The sequence below is a fragment of the Dermacentor variabilis genome, chromosome 8 (genome assembly GCF_050947875.1).
Source record: "Dermacentor variabilis isolate Ectoservices chromosome 8, ASM5094787v1, whole genome shotgun sequence".
Classification (NCBI taxonomy): Eukaryota; Metazoa; Arthropoda; class Arachnida; order Ixodida; family Ixodidae; genus Dermacentor; species Dermacentor variabilis.
This window is the reverse complement of record NC_134575.1, coordinates 106,899,614-106,917,289: the sequence shown is the minus strand read 5'-3', so window position 1 is coordinate 106,917,289 and position 17,676 is coordinate 106,899,614. Positions and strand designations below refer to the sequence as shown.

The 17,676-nt window shown below is 47.0% G+C and overlaps 1 protein-coding gene across 1 annotated transcript in view; it reads right to left on the bottom strand.

Annotated features, from left to right (window-relative positions):
• LOC142590527 (lymphoid-specific helicase-like) overlaps nucleotides 1-17,676 on the bottom strand; it is a 55,432-nt gene that overhangs the window by 13,025 nt on the left and 24,731 nt on the right. Inside the window, exons 7-12 of the mRNA XM_075702719.1 lie at nucleotides 17,113-17,387; nucleotides 16,399-16,537; nucleotides 13,687-13,812; nucleotides 7,370-7,524; nucleotides 4,849-5,068; nucleotides 3,546-3,691 (exon numbers count right to left, since the gene is read on the bottom strand). Coding sequence (XP_075558834.1) covers nucleotides 3,546-3,691; nucleotides 4,849-5,068; nucleotides 7,370-7,524; nucleotides 13,687-13,812; nucleotides 16,399-16,537; nucleotides 17,113-17,387 — 1,061 coding nt within the window. The remainder of the gene's footprint in view (nucleotides 1-3,545; nucleotides 3,692-4,848; nucleotides 5,069-7,369; nucleotides 7,525-13,686; nucleotides 13,813-16,398; nucleotides 16,538-17,112; nucleotides 17,388-17,676) is intronic.

Sequence of the window (17,676 nt, the reverse complement as noted above, 5' to 3'; positions counted from 1 at the left end):
CACTTTCGTCTGAAATGGCCTTTCCTACAATGCCGTGGCGGTTTTTAAACCATTGCAGCCATCCAGCGCCACCGCAAAAGTTCTCTTCGCCAAGAGCCGTAGCAAACCATTTGGCCTTTTCGATTAACATCGGGCCATCCATGGGAATATTTTTCACTCAGATTTCAAGAAACCATGTATAGAGTGCCTACTCCACTTTGTCAAAAGCAGCAGGGCGCACACGACATGCTCCCGAGCGACTTTCCTCACCTGCTTTAAGCTTGATGTCCTGCTCGTTTTTTAACAACGTACTTAAAGTACACCGCGGAATGCCGAATGCGTCTGCCACGGAGGACTTCTTTTCTTCGTTCTCGACACACCGGATTACATCAAACTTTCTTGCAAAGTCCAGATTCTTCCTCTTTTTCATGTCCGCGGATGCCATAGCTCACCAGATGACCGCAGTCATACATGCTACACACGGCACGTTGAAACACAGGTACACACAAGAAAACGCGCGATGCGCAGATGGAGCAGTCCGAGCGAAGCCCGTTCATAGAATAAAGAACCAACGTTCGAGCGGCAGTCAGCGCGGCTGCGAAGGAACGACAAAGGGAAAAGAAAGAAGAGAGCGGGGAAAAAGATCGGCGGAATATGCCGTCGAAGGCGCTGTGGGTGCAACTGCCGCTTCGCTATGCTTTGTTTTTTGAGCCCCCTCTGGCAGCGACTGTGCCGACCCCTCACTCTCTCTTCCTTTCCCCAGGAAGCGTGGCTTGGAAACGTCACCGCATCTCAATGCCGCACACTCTCTTCGTTGAGCTCCAATCACCTTGCCCAATGCACACGCCGGCGGTACAGGAGGAGCGAGAGAGCTCGTGCCGGTGGGGCGCAAGAAAGGGGGAAAGGCACTGCGTCTCCGTCGCTAGGCGACAGCCGTGCATGTGCAGAGGAGGAACCTGCTGACTGACTGCAGAAATGTTTTCCTCTGAGGACCGGACACGAATGTCTTTGGGAGAGGCGTACCTTCCAGGGGCGCGGTGCAGCGCGGCGTTCGATAAATCGAATGTCCGACGAAAATGGAATTCGATACACTACGCATTTGTCCTATACTTTTACACAGTATTTTCAAGGGCGTAATCTGTGTGTTCGATATAGCCAATAATTCAAATATGCGGGTTCGATATATCCGAGTTCGACTGTATCGGTCTTGACAATGTATCGGTTATAACAATGAAAAGCAGCTGCACCATGAACTTTTGTATGTTTTCTATGGGGATATAGCTTGCTTACTACAATGTCCCCATGCCGCATCATTGGTTATAATGATGAAGTCTGGCTGTGGGGAATTTGTGCGGGAAGTAATGGAACGCGAAATCCTTGAACAGAAAAAACAACAAGTGAAATGCAGGCCTCTGCACGATGGGCCGTTGCTCAAACTGCCGCCGCACGCCTCTCTCCATGAGAGATGCACGCCAGCCTCGCGTGCATCTTTCCCGTTGCCCTTCCACCCCTCCAAACACGAATGGGCTGCGCCCATAGCTCTGCGCCACACCACCCTCAGAAACATGAATGGACGGCGCAAGCTGCGCTGCCGGCACTGCTCCCAGATTGCTCGCTGGGCCAGCTGTATGGCTAGGTGCTCACAGTTGGTTCTTTATTCGATGGCTATCATTCTGCACAATTCTGCTAACGGATTAGCTCACTCGTGCTTGTCTTTGTTCATTGCACTGAAGTCGTTCCTGGCCACGTCGTTTCTCAGCTTCATTCGACTTGCTACCGAAACAGAAGATGGCTGATCCGCCCACTGAACATCGGCAATGCACGACATTGCCATAAGAGAGTTTTAGAATAGGGGCCCCAAACGTTTTGGGGCCCCCAAAGAAATAGCGTCGAAGCCACTGCGCATGCGCGAGACGCAAACTGCGTTTGGGTTTTGCATTGGGAACGCTATTTCACCGATTTAGCGGGAGTCCAAATAGCGGCCCCAAAAGCTTTGCATCCGCAAACACGGCGGCACCCATCGAAGCGACGGCTCTAGCCTAGCACCAAACTGGGTTCGATTCGTCGTAACGCGTGAAGTTCGCAAGCTAGGAGAAGTGACTGCGGTTATCGCTTTCTCTCAACTGGCATGTGTTATGAAGATTGATTCATTAGACGCCGCTGATTCCGAATTCAATTGTGGATTTTATGGCTCGTAGGCCTAACACGGCTAAGCTTGGCTGGTGAAGGCTAGTAAAGTTGGTTTGCTCAAAACTAAGCGCAACAAATTGTTTGCTGCTTACAGAATAACCTCCGAAGTGTAATTAAACGTGAATACGCACTAGTAAAAATTCCTATTCCTATTATAAAATGGTATATTTTATTTAATTATTTCTGATAGCTTTTCTTTGACGCCGTAGTGGCGCTGTTAGCATAAGACGCTATCCCAAAACGCAAAGCCCTATTCTAAAACTCTTCACTCCTCCATGCACCAACGCTAACACCCGCAAAGCTCTTGCGAACAGTGGAGCATTTGGCCAAAGCATAACTGAAGGTATTGTGTGCACTGTCCAGCCATCACCAGTGAGAGGCACGCAAATCCGGTTTGACTGCAATGCGCAATTTTCGTATCCGTTCTGGTTCTCTTTTATTTGAAAGTGAGAAAAGACGACGTCACTGTAATGATGATGCAAACTGTACCATGCAGACCGCTCCTAGTGTCTCATTTGATGCTGGTAGCACATACAGTTTCGTTACACTGTGCGATAATACTCGCCCTATACCGTAATATTTTAGCTTCTGTCTTCTTATTTTCTCGCTTTAAAATCAAAGAGAGCCAGAACAGAAACGAAAACATCCCAGTATAAGGGGAGTATCATTGCCCAGTGCTGTCAAACCAGATGTGCGTGCCTGTCAATGGTGGTGACTGGACGGCACGCACTACACCTTCAGTTATGCTTTGGCCACGCGCTCTGCCATTTGCATTTCATCTGAAGCTGACAGTACACCAGCACTACTGTTTTGCGTTAGAACTCCGGCTGTTTTCTTCTTATTATTATTATTTTTTTATTGTGCAACCTTATGTGTGGCATAATGTGCAACGCCATGTCCGAGGAATGCTTCATCTTGTAACAGTGCGCTTGCAATGAACCGCATTCCAACTGGACCTGCTCTGCGGTGATGTAGCTGCAACAATGATTAGGTTAGCAAGCGAAACCGATATAAAGGCCTCCCAAGCTCACTGCACATGGCGGCAAGCATGTTTGTTTTTTAAGTTATATCCAAACTTATTTGCCATTTTGCTCAAATACAAGCCCCACCAAGACGTTCGGATGCAAATTCATAAAGAGCAAGTGCGGTCCTTACACCAGAGTGTATGGTATATCGCATTTTAAGGGAACCGACGATTCAAGCTTGTACTAGCATATTGAGAACTACACAAAAAAGTGGCAAGAATATGTGCAACAAAATCAAACCCATAACCTTGTGTTCGGCGCCAGAACTGCACAACCGCTAAGCCACCGACACAGTAGATCTGGCTGCGTCGTACCTCCTAAAAGAACTCACCCGCATTGCCCGCAACTTACTCTGGGTTCTCGTTGAAGAGCTTCATCTGCTGCTGCCTGTCCTCCACCCTTGTTGTCCCGTCGAGGCGACAGAACTTGAACCGCCGCATGACGCAGTAGTCCTCGAGGATGTCCAACACGCGACACATTTGAGAAAATATGAGCACCTGCGCGAGTGCAAGACACGATGCAACCATGTAGGCGGGCCTGGCAAGACTGTGCACCTGAGAAATACACGAAATAGGGAGAAAGCACTACACAGCAACTACCAATTCATTACTCAAGCAAACTTTTAACTTTTGCCTTTCCCATCTGTCTTATTTCTGACAATCTCTTGACTGCACAAAAGAAAAAAAAATGGCACATCACCCACTGGCTTCCATTACTCCAAGGCACATTCAAGCATGCAAACGTTCGGCTACCAGGGGAAATGTGTTTTGTGCAGAGATGCACATCTGAATTAAAGCAACAGGTTTGATGAAACACAAGCGGTATATAATGGCAGCATACAGCAACCGGATGCACGTTTTATCGCGCTTTGCTGGACCAAATAAAAGTTTATTCACTCACTCACTCACTCACACAGCAACCGGACAGTTCTGCCTTGGTGAGCCATTGGAAGGAGGGGGGAGCCAGTGGTGTAACCCCTGGCAATACTCACAGCTCCACCACCTCCACTACCCGTGTAGTCCCACACCGTCCCACTCCAGAGACACGCACAACAGGAATGATGGGTGGTATACATTTTTCATGCTTGGTGGCTTTAGACATTCTTGTGGCACTGTTTTGTTATGCTTCACCTTTCTGCATTAAAAAAAAAATTATGGGGTTTTACGTGCTAAACCCACGATCTCACTATGAAGCACGCCACAGTGAGGGACCTTGGAAATTTGGACCACCTGGGGTTCTTTAACGTGCACCTAAATCTAAGCACATGGGTGTTTCAGCATTTCGCCCCCATCAAAATGAGGCCACTGTGGCCAGGATTCGATTCCACGACCTCGTGCTTAGTAGCCCAACACCATCGCCACTATGCAACCGCGGTGGATCTTTCTGTATTTCCAAGCAATCATATGTTTTCAAACACAGCAAGGCAACACGACTGCACACATGCCGAATAGTTGCGAATTGTTGCAGTTATAATGCAACATAACATTGAAAACGATCAATTTGCAAAGTGACAAAGCCGTTTGAAAACTGAAAAACAAAGCTCGCGTGAATCCACATCCCACCCATCATTCCCATGCTGGCTGAACTGCCGCACTCTGGCCAGGGATTCCTCAGACAATTTATTTTGAGACACACTATGTTCGAATCGGCGCACCTTGTGGCCCCGGCGCTTGAGCTCGCGGAGCATGCAGTCCAGAAGCCGGAGCTTGCCGCAGGCCTGGACCAGGTGCTCGCCGTTGGTGCCGTCGTCCTCCTCGCACAGCCCATGGAAGAGATACGGGTGGTTGCACACTTTCCGCAAGTCCATCAGTGGGTTTTTGCTCCGGCGAAGCTGCTCGTACGGGTCACGGGCTTCGTCCTTGGACGACGCTGAACTGTCTCCCAGAAATTGCAGAAACACACGGTGAATGTGATGCTCACTACAGCACCAAGCAATTTCACGCAAGCTCAGCGAGTGTCATACAGGAGGGTACAAGACCTTTCGGAACCTCTGAAGGAGGGTTCTCCCCAGAAAATTTGGAGAGCTGGACATTTGGGGACTGTTGGAAGGCGGAGGCATATACTGAATAATGACAACACAACAGACATTCAAGCGCGATCATGCAATGCAACAACGCAAGAGACTTTATTTCTGCATTCCAGACATACAGTAACACCCCGGTAACTCGAACTAGCATATCTCCACAAATTGGCTAAGTCGAAATTTTCTGCAGCACCGCACCATTTGGCATACGTGCCATGTATTTATTGCCCTTTATCTCGAAATATTTTTGGGCCAAATTGCGGATATTTTGAAATCTTGACTGAGAGTGGAACAAAAACTCCTCGCAGGACCGTTTAAGTCCTCAAGCGCCCATCGCCTCTTTTAGTCATCTGCTAGCCACAGAACTTCCAGAGAGCAGCCAGACCAAAACCATCCTGGCAGGTTCTGGCATCCCGCGGGTAGCCAGAACCGTCCAACCCAAGCAAAACAAACGCCCGGCGGAAGTGCTTGACGCAGTGGCCGGAGCAAGCTGAGAAAAACAAAGACGCTCTGGCTGGCTCTGGCAGCTCGCGGGTAGCCAGAAGTGGAAAATCGAAGAGACCTATAAATGTGCGCCTTCAAATCTTGGAGGCTATAGAGCAGGCCACCGAAAGTCAAGCTGGCGGAATATCCAAGATGGTGGACGCCAAGATCAGATGGTATGGCTCGGAACAAGCGATTTAGTCCTCCATAAAGTAAGCAACAAAATCCTAATAAAGAAAGGCGTCAGGCAGGGAGATACGATATCTCCAATGCTATTCACAGCGTGTTTACAGGAGGTATTCAGAGACCTGGATTGGGAAGAATTGGGGATCAAGGTTAATGGAGAATACCTTATTAACTTGCGATTCGCTGATGATATTGCCTTGCTTAGTAACTCAGGGGACCAATTGCAATGCATGCTCACTGACCTGGAGAGGCAAAGCAGAAGAGTGGGTCTAAAAATTAATCTGCAGAAAACTAAAGTAATGCTTAACAGTCTCGGGAGAGAACAGCAATTTACAATAGGCAGCGAGGCACTGGAAGTCGTAAGGGAATACATCTACTTAGGGCAGGTAGTGACGGCGGATCCGGATCATGAGACGGAAATAATCGGAAGAAGAATGGGCTGGGGTGCATTTGGCAGGCATTCTCAGATCATGAACAGCAGGTTGCCATTATCCCTCAAGAGAAAAGTGTATAATAGCTGTGTCTTACCAGTACTCACCTACGAGGCAGAAACCTGGAGGCTTAAGAAAAGGGTTCTACTTAAGTTGAGGACGACGCAACGAGCTATTGAAAGAAGGATGATGGGTGTAACGTTAAGGGATAAGAAAAGAGCACAGTGGGTGAGGGAAGAAACACGAGTTAATGACATCTTAGTCGAAATCAAGAAAAAGAAATGGGCATGGGCAGGACTGTAATGAGGAGGGAAGATAACCGATGGTCATTAAGGTTTACGGACTGGATTCCAAGGGAAGGGAAGCATAGCAGGGAGCCGCAGAAAGTTAGGTGGGCGGATGAGATTAAGAAGTTTGCAGGGATGACATGGCCACAATTAGTACATGGCCGGGGTTGTTGGAGAAGTATGGGAGAGGCCTTTGCCCTGCAGTGGGCGTAACTAGGCTGATGATGACGATGATGATGAAGCGATTTAGTCTGGAAAATAGAACTTTCAGGCCTAAATTCGTCCGAAAAATTGGTTGGGGAAGTGCATTAGCTTTGTAGGAACCCCGACAGTGCATTTATAAAGTCCGGAATAACCACAAAGTCCGGATTTTTGGAGTCTAAAAAATCAGTCGGCAACTGTAGTGAATGTACGAGTAATTCAATTCGTAAATCGAATATCAACTATTCAATTTTTTGAATATTTGGTGCAGAGACTCTCGCAGTGCTGCACGTCGCCTGCGCCGCGGAGTCACTCGTGCTCAATGCCACGGAAGCGGGTGCCCCACTTTGTTGTTATCGGCGGAAAAGGAGCGCCACACACGAACATGTGCACGGACTTTGTCTCTGCGAGTGCTTCTGCCCCATTGCATACGCTCCTCTACGTCAGCCCGATGCGGGGATCGAACGCAGAGCACCCGAACACCGAATGGCGACACATCGGCCGGGGCCGCCTCTGTCAGATTCCCGCCACTGTTGAGATTCCCGATCCACTGCTTCCACCCACCTGATGCCACTGTCGCGAGAGTTCTCCTCGTCGTCGTCGCTGTTGTGGGCGAAGATGTCGTCCTCTCCGGGAACTGTGTACTTGACAGGCTTTTTCCTCGAGGTGCGCCGTCCCCGGCCCAAAGGCTTCTCTTCCACTTCTTCGGCAGCTTCGTCCTGCATGGAGGATGTCATTGGCACGTGCTAGCTCACTCACTAAATCCCACTGTACCACTGTTGCACGGTTCACAACAGCTTTTGCACAAGAAGTTTATTGGGTTTTAAAGGAGTTGACAAAACATTTCCGAGGAATAATGCACCATATGCGAGACAGCATGAAAACAAAACACTGTTTTAAAGATACACTAGAGATAAACACTAAATCACTTGAGACAAATGCATTTTCCTTTCAAAACTCTATTTTCATTAGTTTTGTTGATCAAAGAGAAAATGAAAGTCAAAATTTCTCTTTTTTGAATTTTGCGCCAAAACACCGGTGTGCCAGTATGACAAGTTTAACGTCAGATTTCCAAGTACTTTTCCAATTCGGGCAGCTGCGGCTCGGCAAAAGTTATCAAAACGAGCTATTTCAGCTCATTCTCCCTGATCATTGCTGGCAAAAACTACCTACGCTCAAGCATATGCCATCAAGATACACAATGTCGCAGGAGCTTGTGCGGGCACTTCAAGGCGGTGTCACCACCCATTTTTTGTTTTTGCCTGTTTCCTGGCAAACTAAATGTCTTTTCACAGTAAGAGTGGCTTTTTTGACATGGTAGAAGACTAATTTATTAGTACAACTCGAATAACTTTTCTCTTTAGTGTCCATTTAAACAACAAGCACATTTTTTTAATAGCATGCAGAACGAAAAAGGAGAAAAGGTGCTTGCTATGTCTCTTCTGCATAAACCATCACCAGGCACTACACACAAGATGGTTCCATACTGCAAAGATGCTAATCAGATTGGATTGGCTTGACTCTCGACTTTCACAAGCCTCGTGGTCAAATACACAAACAAACCCACTAAGTTAAAACACGTTGGCGGGCTAGTTGGTTAGAATCCATGGTAGAGTGTATAAGCGCGACTAGACGAGGACGAAGAAAGAGAAAGTATCTGTTTCTTTCTTCGTCCTCGTCCAGTCGCGCTTATACACTCTACCATGGAAACCCACTAAGCTTAGCCAAAAGCAAAATTTAGGGATATTTATGCATTCCGTGATAGCTCAACGCTTGAAAATGGCAGTTCCAGATAGAAAAGCTTTCAAGGATTACCAAAAACTCTCTGCATCCTTGTTTGTGAATGTGGGGGCACCGCCACCACAGTAGCTTAATTTATAAAGCACCTCATGTGTAACGCAGAAGGCATGCGTTCACTACCCATATGCAGCACATTGTCTTTTTGTCCACTTTCTTTTCCCATTTTTCTCAGAATTAAATACAGCTGAATTTTCCCTACGCTTTCTTTTGCTTCATTGTCAGTTCCACCATATAGCTGCGGCTAACGAAAAATCAAGTCCCTCCAATCCCCTAATTCATCTTGCGGTTGTTGCATGCCATGTATAGTGCTCAGCAATTCAAATGTGATAACTGGACTGTATGGCAGCTGACACTTCTTGCACTACCGGTGGGTGCTGGGGACACCGAACTGATGCATTATGGCATATAGGAGGAAACTGAGGGCCTCTGCGACACATGCGACTGCATTCGGCCCCTCCCAGTAATCACCGAGTGCTGCTTGGAGGCAAATAAAGTGACAGCCGCCATGTGGGCAGATTACGGTGAAACCTCGCTACCACGAATGCCACATTAACAAACTTTTCAGATGTCGCCTGTTGACTAGTTATAGCTTCAACATAAAAATATTTGAGTACTGGCAACTTGAAAATATCGAATTTTTCAGAATAACGATGGTTATTCAGTTTTCGTGTCATGTTAACAATGCCTCAATGCTGCGAACTAACATTATAAAATATGAAGATTCTTAGATTTCCGTGTATCCTTTACGGGAGCCGGAACAGTAGGCTAGCAGACGACAAGGTGCAGAAAGCGGACGCCGCGGCACATGGGTTCGGAAAACCCTAGATGGCGCCGCAAGAAAAACGGGGGGTTTAGGAACTTTTTTTTTAATTTTTGACTAAATTTAATAAATTTTGCCACCTTGAGTTTTTCATGCTGATTTCCAAAATATAATTACTTTCTAAATTGACTGAGTGGTTCCAGATATTGTTCACCTGAACAACTGTAAGAAGACTATCAGCCAGAATGCTTACAAAGATATATGGCTGGATACTACAAAGTGTATGCAACATAACTGTAGGACTACTTTTCTTATATTGCAGGTATTACCAATTTTACAGCAATATGAAGTTCGATATCCAGAAATGGCAATCATGTGGTCCAATTAGTAGCCAGATGTTAAAATTTACAAAAGCGAAATTAAGAAATCTGCTCCTAGCATTCTGTAGTACACACATGTAGCCACATGCCTCTGTTAAAATTATGGTTCTATGTGCCCTGAAGACCAAGATAGCGCTTCGGCAAGTTTTAAAAACACCAAAAATGTGATTGAGAAAACTTGAAAAAACAAACTGAGCTTACTTTTGTGACAGAACACCATGAAATATTTGAATATATACAAGTGCTATTGCATTAGTAGCCTCCAGAAATGTAGGCTGTCTGGCTAGTGCCACTACGGTGATGCCTTCTGAGCACCCGCTACAAGTTTTCAGCAGATGCATGCTCAGCAGACATAGCCAGCATCTAGTTTGTTCCGGCAGCAGTGTCGTCAACGTGACCTGGTAGTTTCAGTTTTCGGTCAGTACCAGGAGTTGGCGCTAATGCTTAAAGTTTTTCTTAAGCTTCACTATCAATACGGCGCAAAAATTTCAGCTACAGAATAGTAGGGTCGTGCCCAAACGTCGATGAAACGCGGCCGTTGTCAGGAGCACTTTGGGGAACTAGGCCGGGATCTCCGGTGTCGCTCGACTGCGGAAGCGGGTGGGCTAAATACGGTCCGACGTAGCATGAGTGCATGCACACATTACGTCACGTTGGTGAGAACAGCGTCTATCGTTAGACCAATGGTTCGACACACTGGTGCAGCCAGCATAACTGGACGCGGCCAATGGACTCCGACGTGCCCTGCATTGAGTGACACTCGCCCATGCGTCGATAACATCGGATTATAAACGCGTCTTATTGATCTCATCTGGAAGTGCCAAAGCGGAGTGTCGTTTCTCCACGTCGTACGCCAACTTCCTCTTCCTGTTTTTTTTTTCTAAATTTGAACTTCACAGCGAACTTCGTAGTCGAGGTAGGCATCGCTGTCAGTGTGGGAAACCTTATTGGCATACACAGCGTGTGCGGAGCGGCCGCGGAGTGATGCAGACAACGCCAGTCTAGCCAACTGCGTGGCTAGCTGAGGGTCACATGCATTTGTCAACCAATTACAGCACGCACTGGGTCTTCTTTTTGAGGTGGAATTTCTTCACTGCCAACATGCAGACGAAGCTGGTGTGGCAGGAAAATTAAGATGAGAGACGGCTCTTTCAAACGATATACGGGTCAGTGCGACCGAACAACTGCGGAGGCCGTCACGCGCTGTGGAAAAAGTGTTTTTTAAAGGAAACTTTGGCTCATATTTAGCCCACACTGGTGACAACAATTTATATTACAGCTAAGATATTGATTTAGAATGCGCAAAATTTGGCGAAGTGGTAGAATAATAGTTGGAAATTCCGAAAATACCGTTTTCAAGATATTGTTTTGCGATTTTTCGGTCTCTAAAACCCGTCCCCCCTTAATGTGGTGTCTAAGACGCATCGGGCTTTGCAGTTGCATGCTCCACTCAGACAAGTGTTGTCTAGCGATGGAGGCGAATCTCTTGCTTCTTTCTGTGCACGCCTGTTCTTTCTTTTGTGCTTTCTGCAGCCATACCAGCTACATGCGCACGGAAGTATAACCTCCGTGCTTACAGGGATACCGCACAGTCGCAATTCCCGCACAGTGTCATTTCCACGCGCTTGCACTTTGGAATAGCTGAAGCGTCCGCATACGGCAAGACATTTGCGGTGTCTGTGGCAAGGAATGCGAAAGACAAACTAAGAAAAAGAAACAGTGTGTTTTGGAGGTGACATGGAGCTTCTTCTTTGTTGGTGGTTTTCCCGGCATCACCGTCTCTCACGTGCCAGGCTATATACGGTGCTGCAGTAGAGAGGAAATAGTAGGGGTGTGCGAATATCAAGTTCCTAATACTTAGCATAGAATATAGAATCAAATATCAAATAATGATATTTTAATTGTCTGTTCTCACCAATCTGTGCCTTATTATACCGCATCAAATTGCCGCAAACTCGGAGGCAGTAAGCCCTGTGCCAGCCATCACTCATCACATTTGCTGTCAAGCAATAATAAGGTGTCTACCAAATTACTTAAGAATTCCCCGACTTTTCCAGGTTTTCCCTGGCAATTCTAAGCGTATTCCCAGATGGTTCTCATGCAGCTGAGGGGAGCATTCAGAAACCACCATGCTAGTGACGAAAGTTGTGGGCAGCATTAGAACTGGATGCTCAACTGCGCTTGGATGCAGGCATTGGCGTTACTGACATAAAAAGAGCGAGAGTGCAAGTTATGGGTCGAATCTGGACCAAACCTGGATATACTTTTATAACTTGGCTATATTTGGTATAACTTGGATATACTTGGTATAACCTGGCTATACTTGGTGTAACCTGGCTATACTTGGTGTAACCTGGCTATACTTTTCTTCTTTAGTGGACGGTCAAAAACAATTTTACAGCTAGGTCCCGCACACATGAAGAAAGGAAATCAGTTTTTTTTTTCCCCGGCCTGGAGGAAGGCCTTTGTGCATGAGTGTCATGGCAGTGTTAGTCTGGTCCATCATTTATTATTTGATATGAATGCATGAACATGGCATTCATATTAAATATGAATGCATGCCAGAATGCTTTTGAGCCAAGCTAAGACATGCAAACGGTTTCTCCAGTATGAGTTTAATCACATTATTGTTGCATTTTCTGCATAGTGTCTAGAAACAATAGTTGTGCCTTGCCGTCTTCGTGCACTTTTGCTCCGCCGTTTACCGTGGTTGAAGCCAAGGGAGCGACTTTTATCAGCTCTGACCTAGGGTTAAGATCGTTTCCATCGACCTTCGCAAAGACTGCCAATTTCCATGACCTAGCCAGGTTTTTGACAAATTCCCTGACAATTCCCCGACTTTTCCAGACGGACTGAAATTCCCTGACAATTCCAGGTTTCCCAGGTTGGTAGACACCCTGAAAAAGCTCAGGATTGGGGGTGCCCCTTGCTACTGAGAGGCTGGCTTTCCTGCAACGCTTAGACGTCCAGTGGCTAAGCACGTTTTACAGGCAAAATTTCGCCAGCAGCATGAAATTATCGCAAAATTCAGCACAAAATCAGACACTTCTTTAGATTAGTTGGAAATAAACGCTAAGACCATGTTCGTTGCTGCACAGCCAGCAATATATTCAATTTGTCTAGAATACCTAGTTTTCGAATCAGATATGAATATTAAAAATATAATATTTTTCAGGTATTCGCAAACCCATTGAATATATCAACAGCGCTGGCCAAGAGCCAACAGCGACGTTTTCGTGGATAGCTCATGCAGTGACAACTGACAAACTGATGGGCGAAATGGTTAATTTTGGGGCTTTCAATATGATGACCTTTCAGAATAACGAACAATTTGCCATGGTGCCCTGAAGTTTGTTTTACCAAGATTTCACTGTACTTCCTTTGAAGGTTGAACTTCAATACAGTTGACTTCCATTAATTCAGCCCTGATGGGGCCGACAAAACTGGTTGAATTGTGCGGTGGCTCGAATTAAACAAAAGACAGAAAAAATGCAGAAACAGGTCATTGATTCATTTGGCAGTATTTGCCTTTAAAGGGCCCCTAACCAGGCCACATAGCAAATTTTGTTTATGCACTGGAAGTCGTTATGTGCCCTCTAAGGAGTGTTCTAGCGCAAAAATTTTTCAAATTAGTTCATTAATAGCAGAGATAGAAATGTTTGAAGTGCCACGAACCCATGATTTCAGAAGGCGCAGACACTCTCTCCACTTGCCCGTGTCTACCTTTAATTGCAACTAAATAAAAGTTACAGTAAATTGCTTGGCGCACTCCAACGCTTTCCAGGAATCTATCTAGGTTTTAGGAGTTTTCGACCATTACTTACCACGCACAAAAAAAAAAAAGAATGACAAGTCAAAAGTGTCATGTTGAGACTCATTCAAGAAAATCTAAACGCGTACACACACGCAAAAAGAAAACGTTGACAAAAAGATGTAGGTACCTTAGTTTCAGCTGCGGCCTCAAACGCACGGTCCATGCAGATCTTGTAAATCTTCTCCTGAAGCGGGCTCAGCTGCGCATACACCAGTAGCTCAGTCTTGCGCGGCAGCTCGAGCACAACGTCATCCTGGGAGAGGTCAGCAGAAAAAACGTTGGGGTCACCTCTGGCCAGTTCACGTTTCGATACACACCTGGAAGATCTGAAGTCACAGTAAACCGCTGGCACAATCGCAACACACGGGACAGCGCGGCAGGACGAGACGCACCATTTGCCCAAAAAACAAGGTGTGCAAGACTTCGGGGAAGCTGGACAGCCTGTTCGACGATTCAACTGACAGTTTAGCGTGGCTAATAGAGGTGCGCAAATATTCAGAAAATTAAACACAATGAATCATATACAGTTTAACCTCAATATAATGAAGTGCTTGTAGCGAAAAACTTCATGAAATCGCAAATTTTGTTAATTCGAGGTTTTTTTTTAAGTTTCAGCAGTAGAAACAACTTCACAAATTCCCGGAGCATTCCTGGTTGACAGCATCTTGCTAGTAATCACTCGTAAACAAACTGCAATGTCGGGCAATAATAGCGCGGTTATGAGCGCCAGCGCGTGCCGCAGATCGCGCAGAGAGCACTGCAATGACGGGGCTCACGGCATCCAAAATTTGCCTGTGTTGCATCGCACGGCACCGTAATCTTGGCCACCATGGCTGAGCGTGCTTAGTGCCCGCAGCCGTCATCATCATGACACCGACAAATTAGAAAACAAAAGTGGCAAAATAAATATTTGTCCTGAGAAAAAAAAAAGGAACTCAGTTTTGCCAGGAAGGCGCAGCATTGATGGCAATAGCAAGGAGGCAACTACACGAAGTAAGGTCACGCGCGCCCAAGCAAACACAAACAGATCTCACTCGATGACCATGGACAATCACCATCCCAACACAAGCGAATGCTTCGCACTGTGTTTCGGAAACTTGAGATAATGCGACCACCTTACTAGACACGCGGGAACACAGTGCAAATCAAGGCGCCAACCGTCTTGACTCGCCCTTTGCGCTTGCTGCAGATTACCTCCAAGATGAGGCACCCCGTGGCCCGCGTGTGAGGAAGAGACACGTGTGCTACGGGAGAGGGCAAATGTGCCTGCGTTCTAGCTCCTCCCCATCCCTAGCGTGTGCTTGACCACGTTACTGCGCATTCATTCTCTCCCCATCCCCTTGCCCAGAAGGAATCGCCAACTGTCGCATTTTTCTAAGCGCTGCAAACTGTCATGCATCCCACGGCCTCCGCAAATTGTTCATGCACTCAACAAACGGCGGAGTATTGTTTACTGCCTACGGGGTCCAGGCACATGCGCTCTGGGAGCTTTCCTGCCACTCAAACTTTTAGTGAGGAAGGATGCTTGAAATAACCTATGCTTCAGTAGACATTTTTATAGCTTTTTTTTTTATTTACTAGACATACAGGCTCCAAGTACATGCTTGAAATCGTCGAAAACTTCGTTAAATCGAAACCGTGTCACAAAGCAACATCGTTAAATCACGAAAATAAACATACACAGATTTCAATGGAACTAAGATTGGGATATGAAAATAGTTTGTTACATCGCGACTTTCGTTATTTTCGACTGTGCAGCACTGTGAATGCCCTTTATCATTTTGGAGCAAACAGTTGTGCAGGCAAACTCTACTTTCGGAGTCCTTTAGTACCTACTCTTGGGTCCGTGGTCAACCATACGGCAGCTACTGCAAGCATGCGTGCAAGTTAGCCCGTGTGCTCGCATTCGGGTTGAAAGGTCCAAAGTGTACAAATCTGCATGCATGAACACTGAACTCACGTATTCGATGCAATAGGCGTGCCTTCCGGTGACTAATCAGAGCGAACTTCACACATGCTGTCGTGCTTCCCATACGCGCTGCTAGAGCACCATAAGATCCCAAGCAAGCACCCCTAGCTGTGCAAGCGCCCCACCTGTGATTTGAATTGAGTGATTTAAATTGGTACCAACTACCGAGCCAAGCCCCCACCAACCCCCTTTCTTCACCCTGTTCACCACTTCATGCATTTTCACCCACATTTTGCCACAGTTTGTTTTTGTCAACTTTTTACGAAACTGCATATTACCGTATTTATTCGAATCTAGGCAGATAGCTTTTCCAAATAATCATATACAAAACTGTAGGGTCTGCTTAGATTTTAGAAAACGCGCCACTTTGTAACTGAAACTGATAAATATGGTCTACAACTAATGCCACCTAGAAAAGTCAGTATCGCAGCCGCTACTAGCCGGGCCAGTAGCCAACTGAAGTACAAGAGCGATGTCATTACTTTCAAGTCTGTCGTATCAGAGCTGGTTCTATGGTATCGGCATGCGGCGTGGCATTATCGTAATGGTATAGTACTATGGTGCCGCTTTCAAACCAAAAGTTGTGCTAGCCGCAGAGGCATAGTAGGCCAGGCCGAACTTCAGCATCGGTGAGAAAAATGACCGTCATTGGAAGCAGAAAGGGGAGGGAAATGCTGTGCTGTGACAGCTATTTTTCCGGAGATTGAGGTTACGTCTGGACAATGCGGGAGAGTTGGCAGGTATGCACGTTTCCAATAAACCTTTATTTGAAAGGCAGCGCTCGCATCGTCCCTACTTTTCCTACTTCTCATCTTTGCTGTGCTTCACATCACGTCCACTGTGCAAGCAACCAAAGCAGAGGCCACTGACCTTGGTCCGTCGGAGCAGGAAGGGCTTCAGGATCTCCTGCATGGTGGACACAATGTGGTCAGACTCCTCACGCTGGATAAACTGTGCCGCCTCGTCATTGGCCCCCGACAACGCCCCCAGGTCAAACCAGGACTCAAACCTGTGCAGGAAAGCCCAAGGGTTGAACGAAAAACGGTTATCAAAGGCACAAGCAACACAATGTGCAGAAGATACACACAACTCGGAAGACTTGAGCATCGGTGTCTGGCACGAGCATGCATGAACACAGCATCTACCCCCACAACATGTCAAACTTCCTCGATTCCTCAGCACATATTCAACGTGGAACGAGTCCTCGTATCTCAGCTAGCTAAAATCATTGTATCCAAGGATCGACAAATGCTCTTTTGTATGTCTGCCCTCCTGTGTATTGTGTCCTTTGCGCCCAAGTAGGTGCGTGGCACATCGGAGTGTTTTACACTTTGCCCCCATCGTAATGTGGCTGCCGGCATTTGATCCCGCACCCTCAGTTTTAGCCTCGGCGCAGAACTAAAAGCTTGAAAGCACAAGAAATTCAGAAGACAGCGCTACTGCTTCCCTAGGATTGAAACTGTTATATTTTTATCTTTTATACGGGAGCTGACTGCATTTGTACTGCTGCTTCAAACAGCCGACCGAGCCGATGCGACTGTTGGCGCAGTTTGCGAGGCAAGGCAAAGCAAGGTGGGCACTGACACATGCAGGTCGTGGAAGATCTCGGGTATGAGGAAGTGCAGCAGGGCCCACAGCTCGGTGAGGCTGTTCTGCAGCGGGGTGCCTGTCAGCAGGAGCCGGTTGGAGGCCCGGTACTGGCTCAGCTCCCGCACCAGCCGGCACCGGAAGTTCTTGAGCCGGTGCGCCTCGTCCACCACCAGCAGGAGCCAGTCGAGGGGTGCCAGCCGGGCACGGTCCCGCATGGCCACCTCGTACGAGGTCACCACCACTGTCGTACGGCGAAGCTTCTGTGGTGTCTGCATTGTGAGGGGCAGTCATTGGCACTGCATCTTTATATAACCTTGTCAATGGATTGAAATTACAATTCTGGGGTTTCACAATCCAATTATAATGCACAACCGTAGCGGGGGACTCCGCATTAATTTCGACCACCTGGTGCTCTTTAGCACGCACCTAAATCTAAGTGCACGGGCATTTTTGCATTTCAGCACAATCGCAATGCAGCCGTTGTTGTTTGGCCAAGAGTGAAAACGTGAACTCGAGCTCGGAAGCCCGACGCCACAGCCACTTAGCTACCGTGGTGGG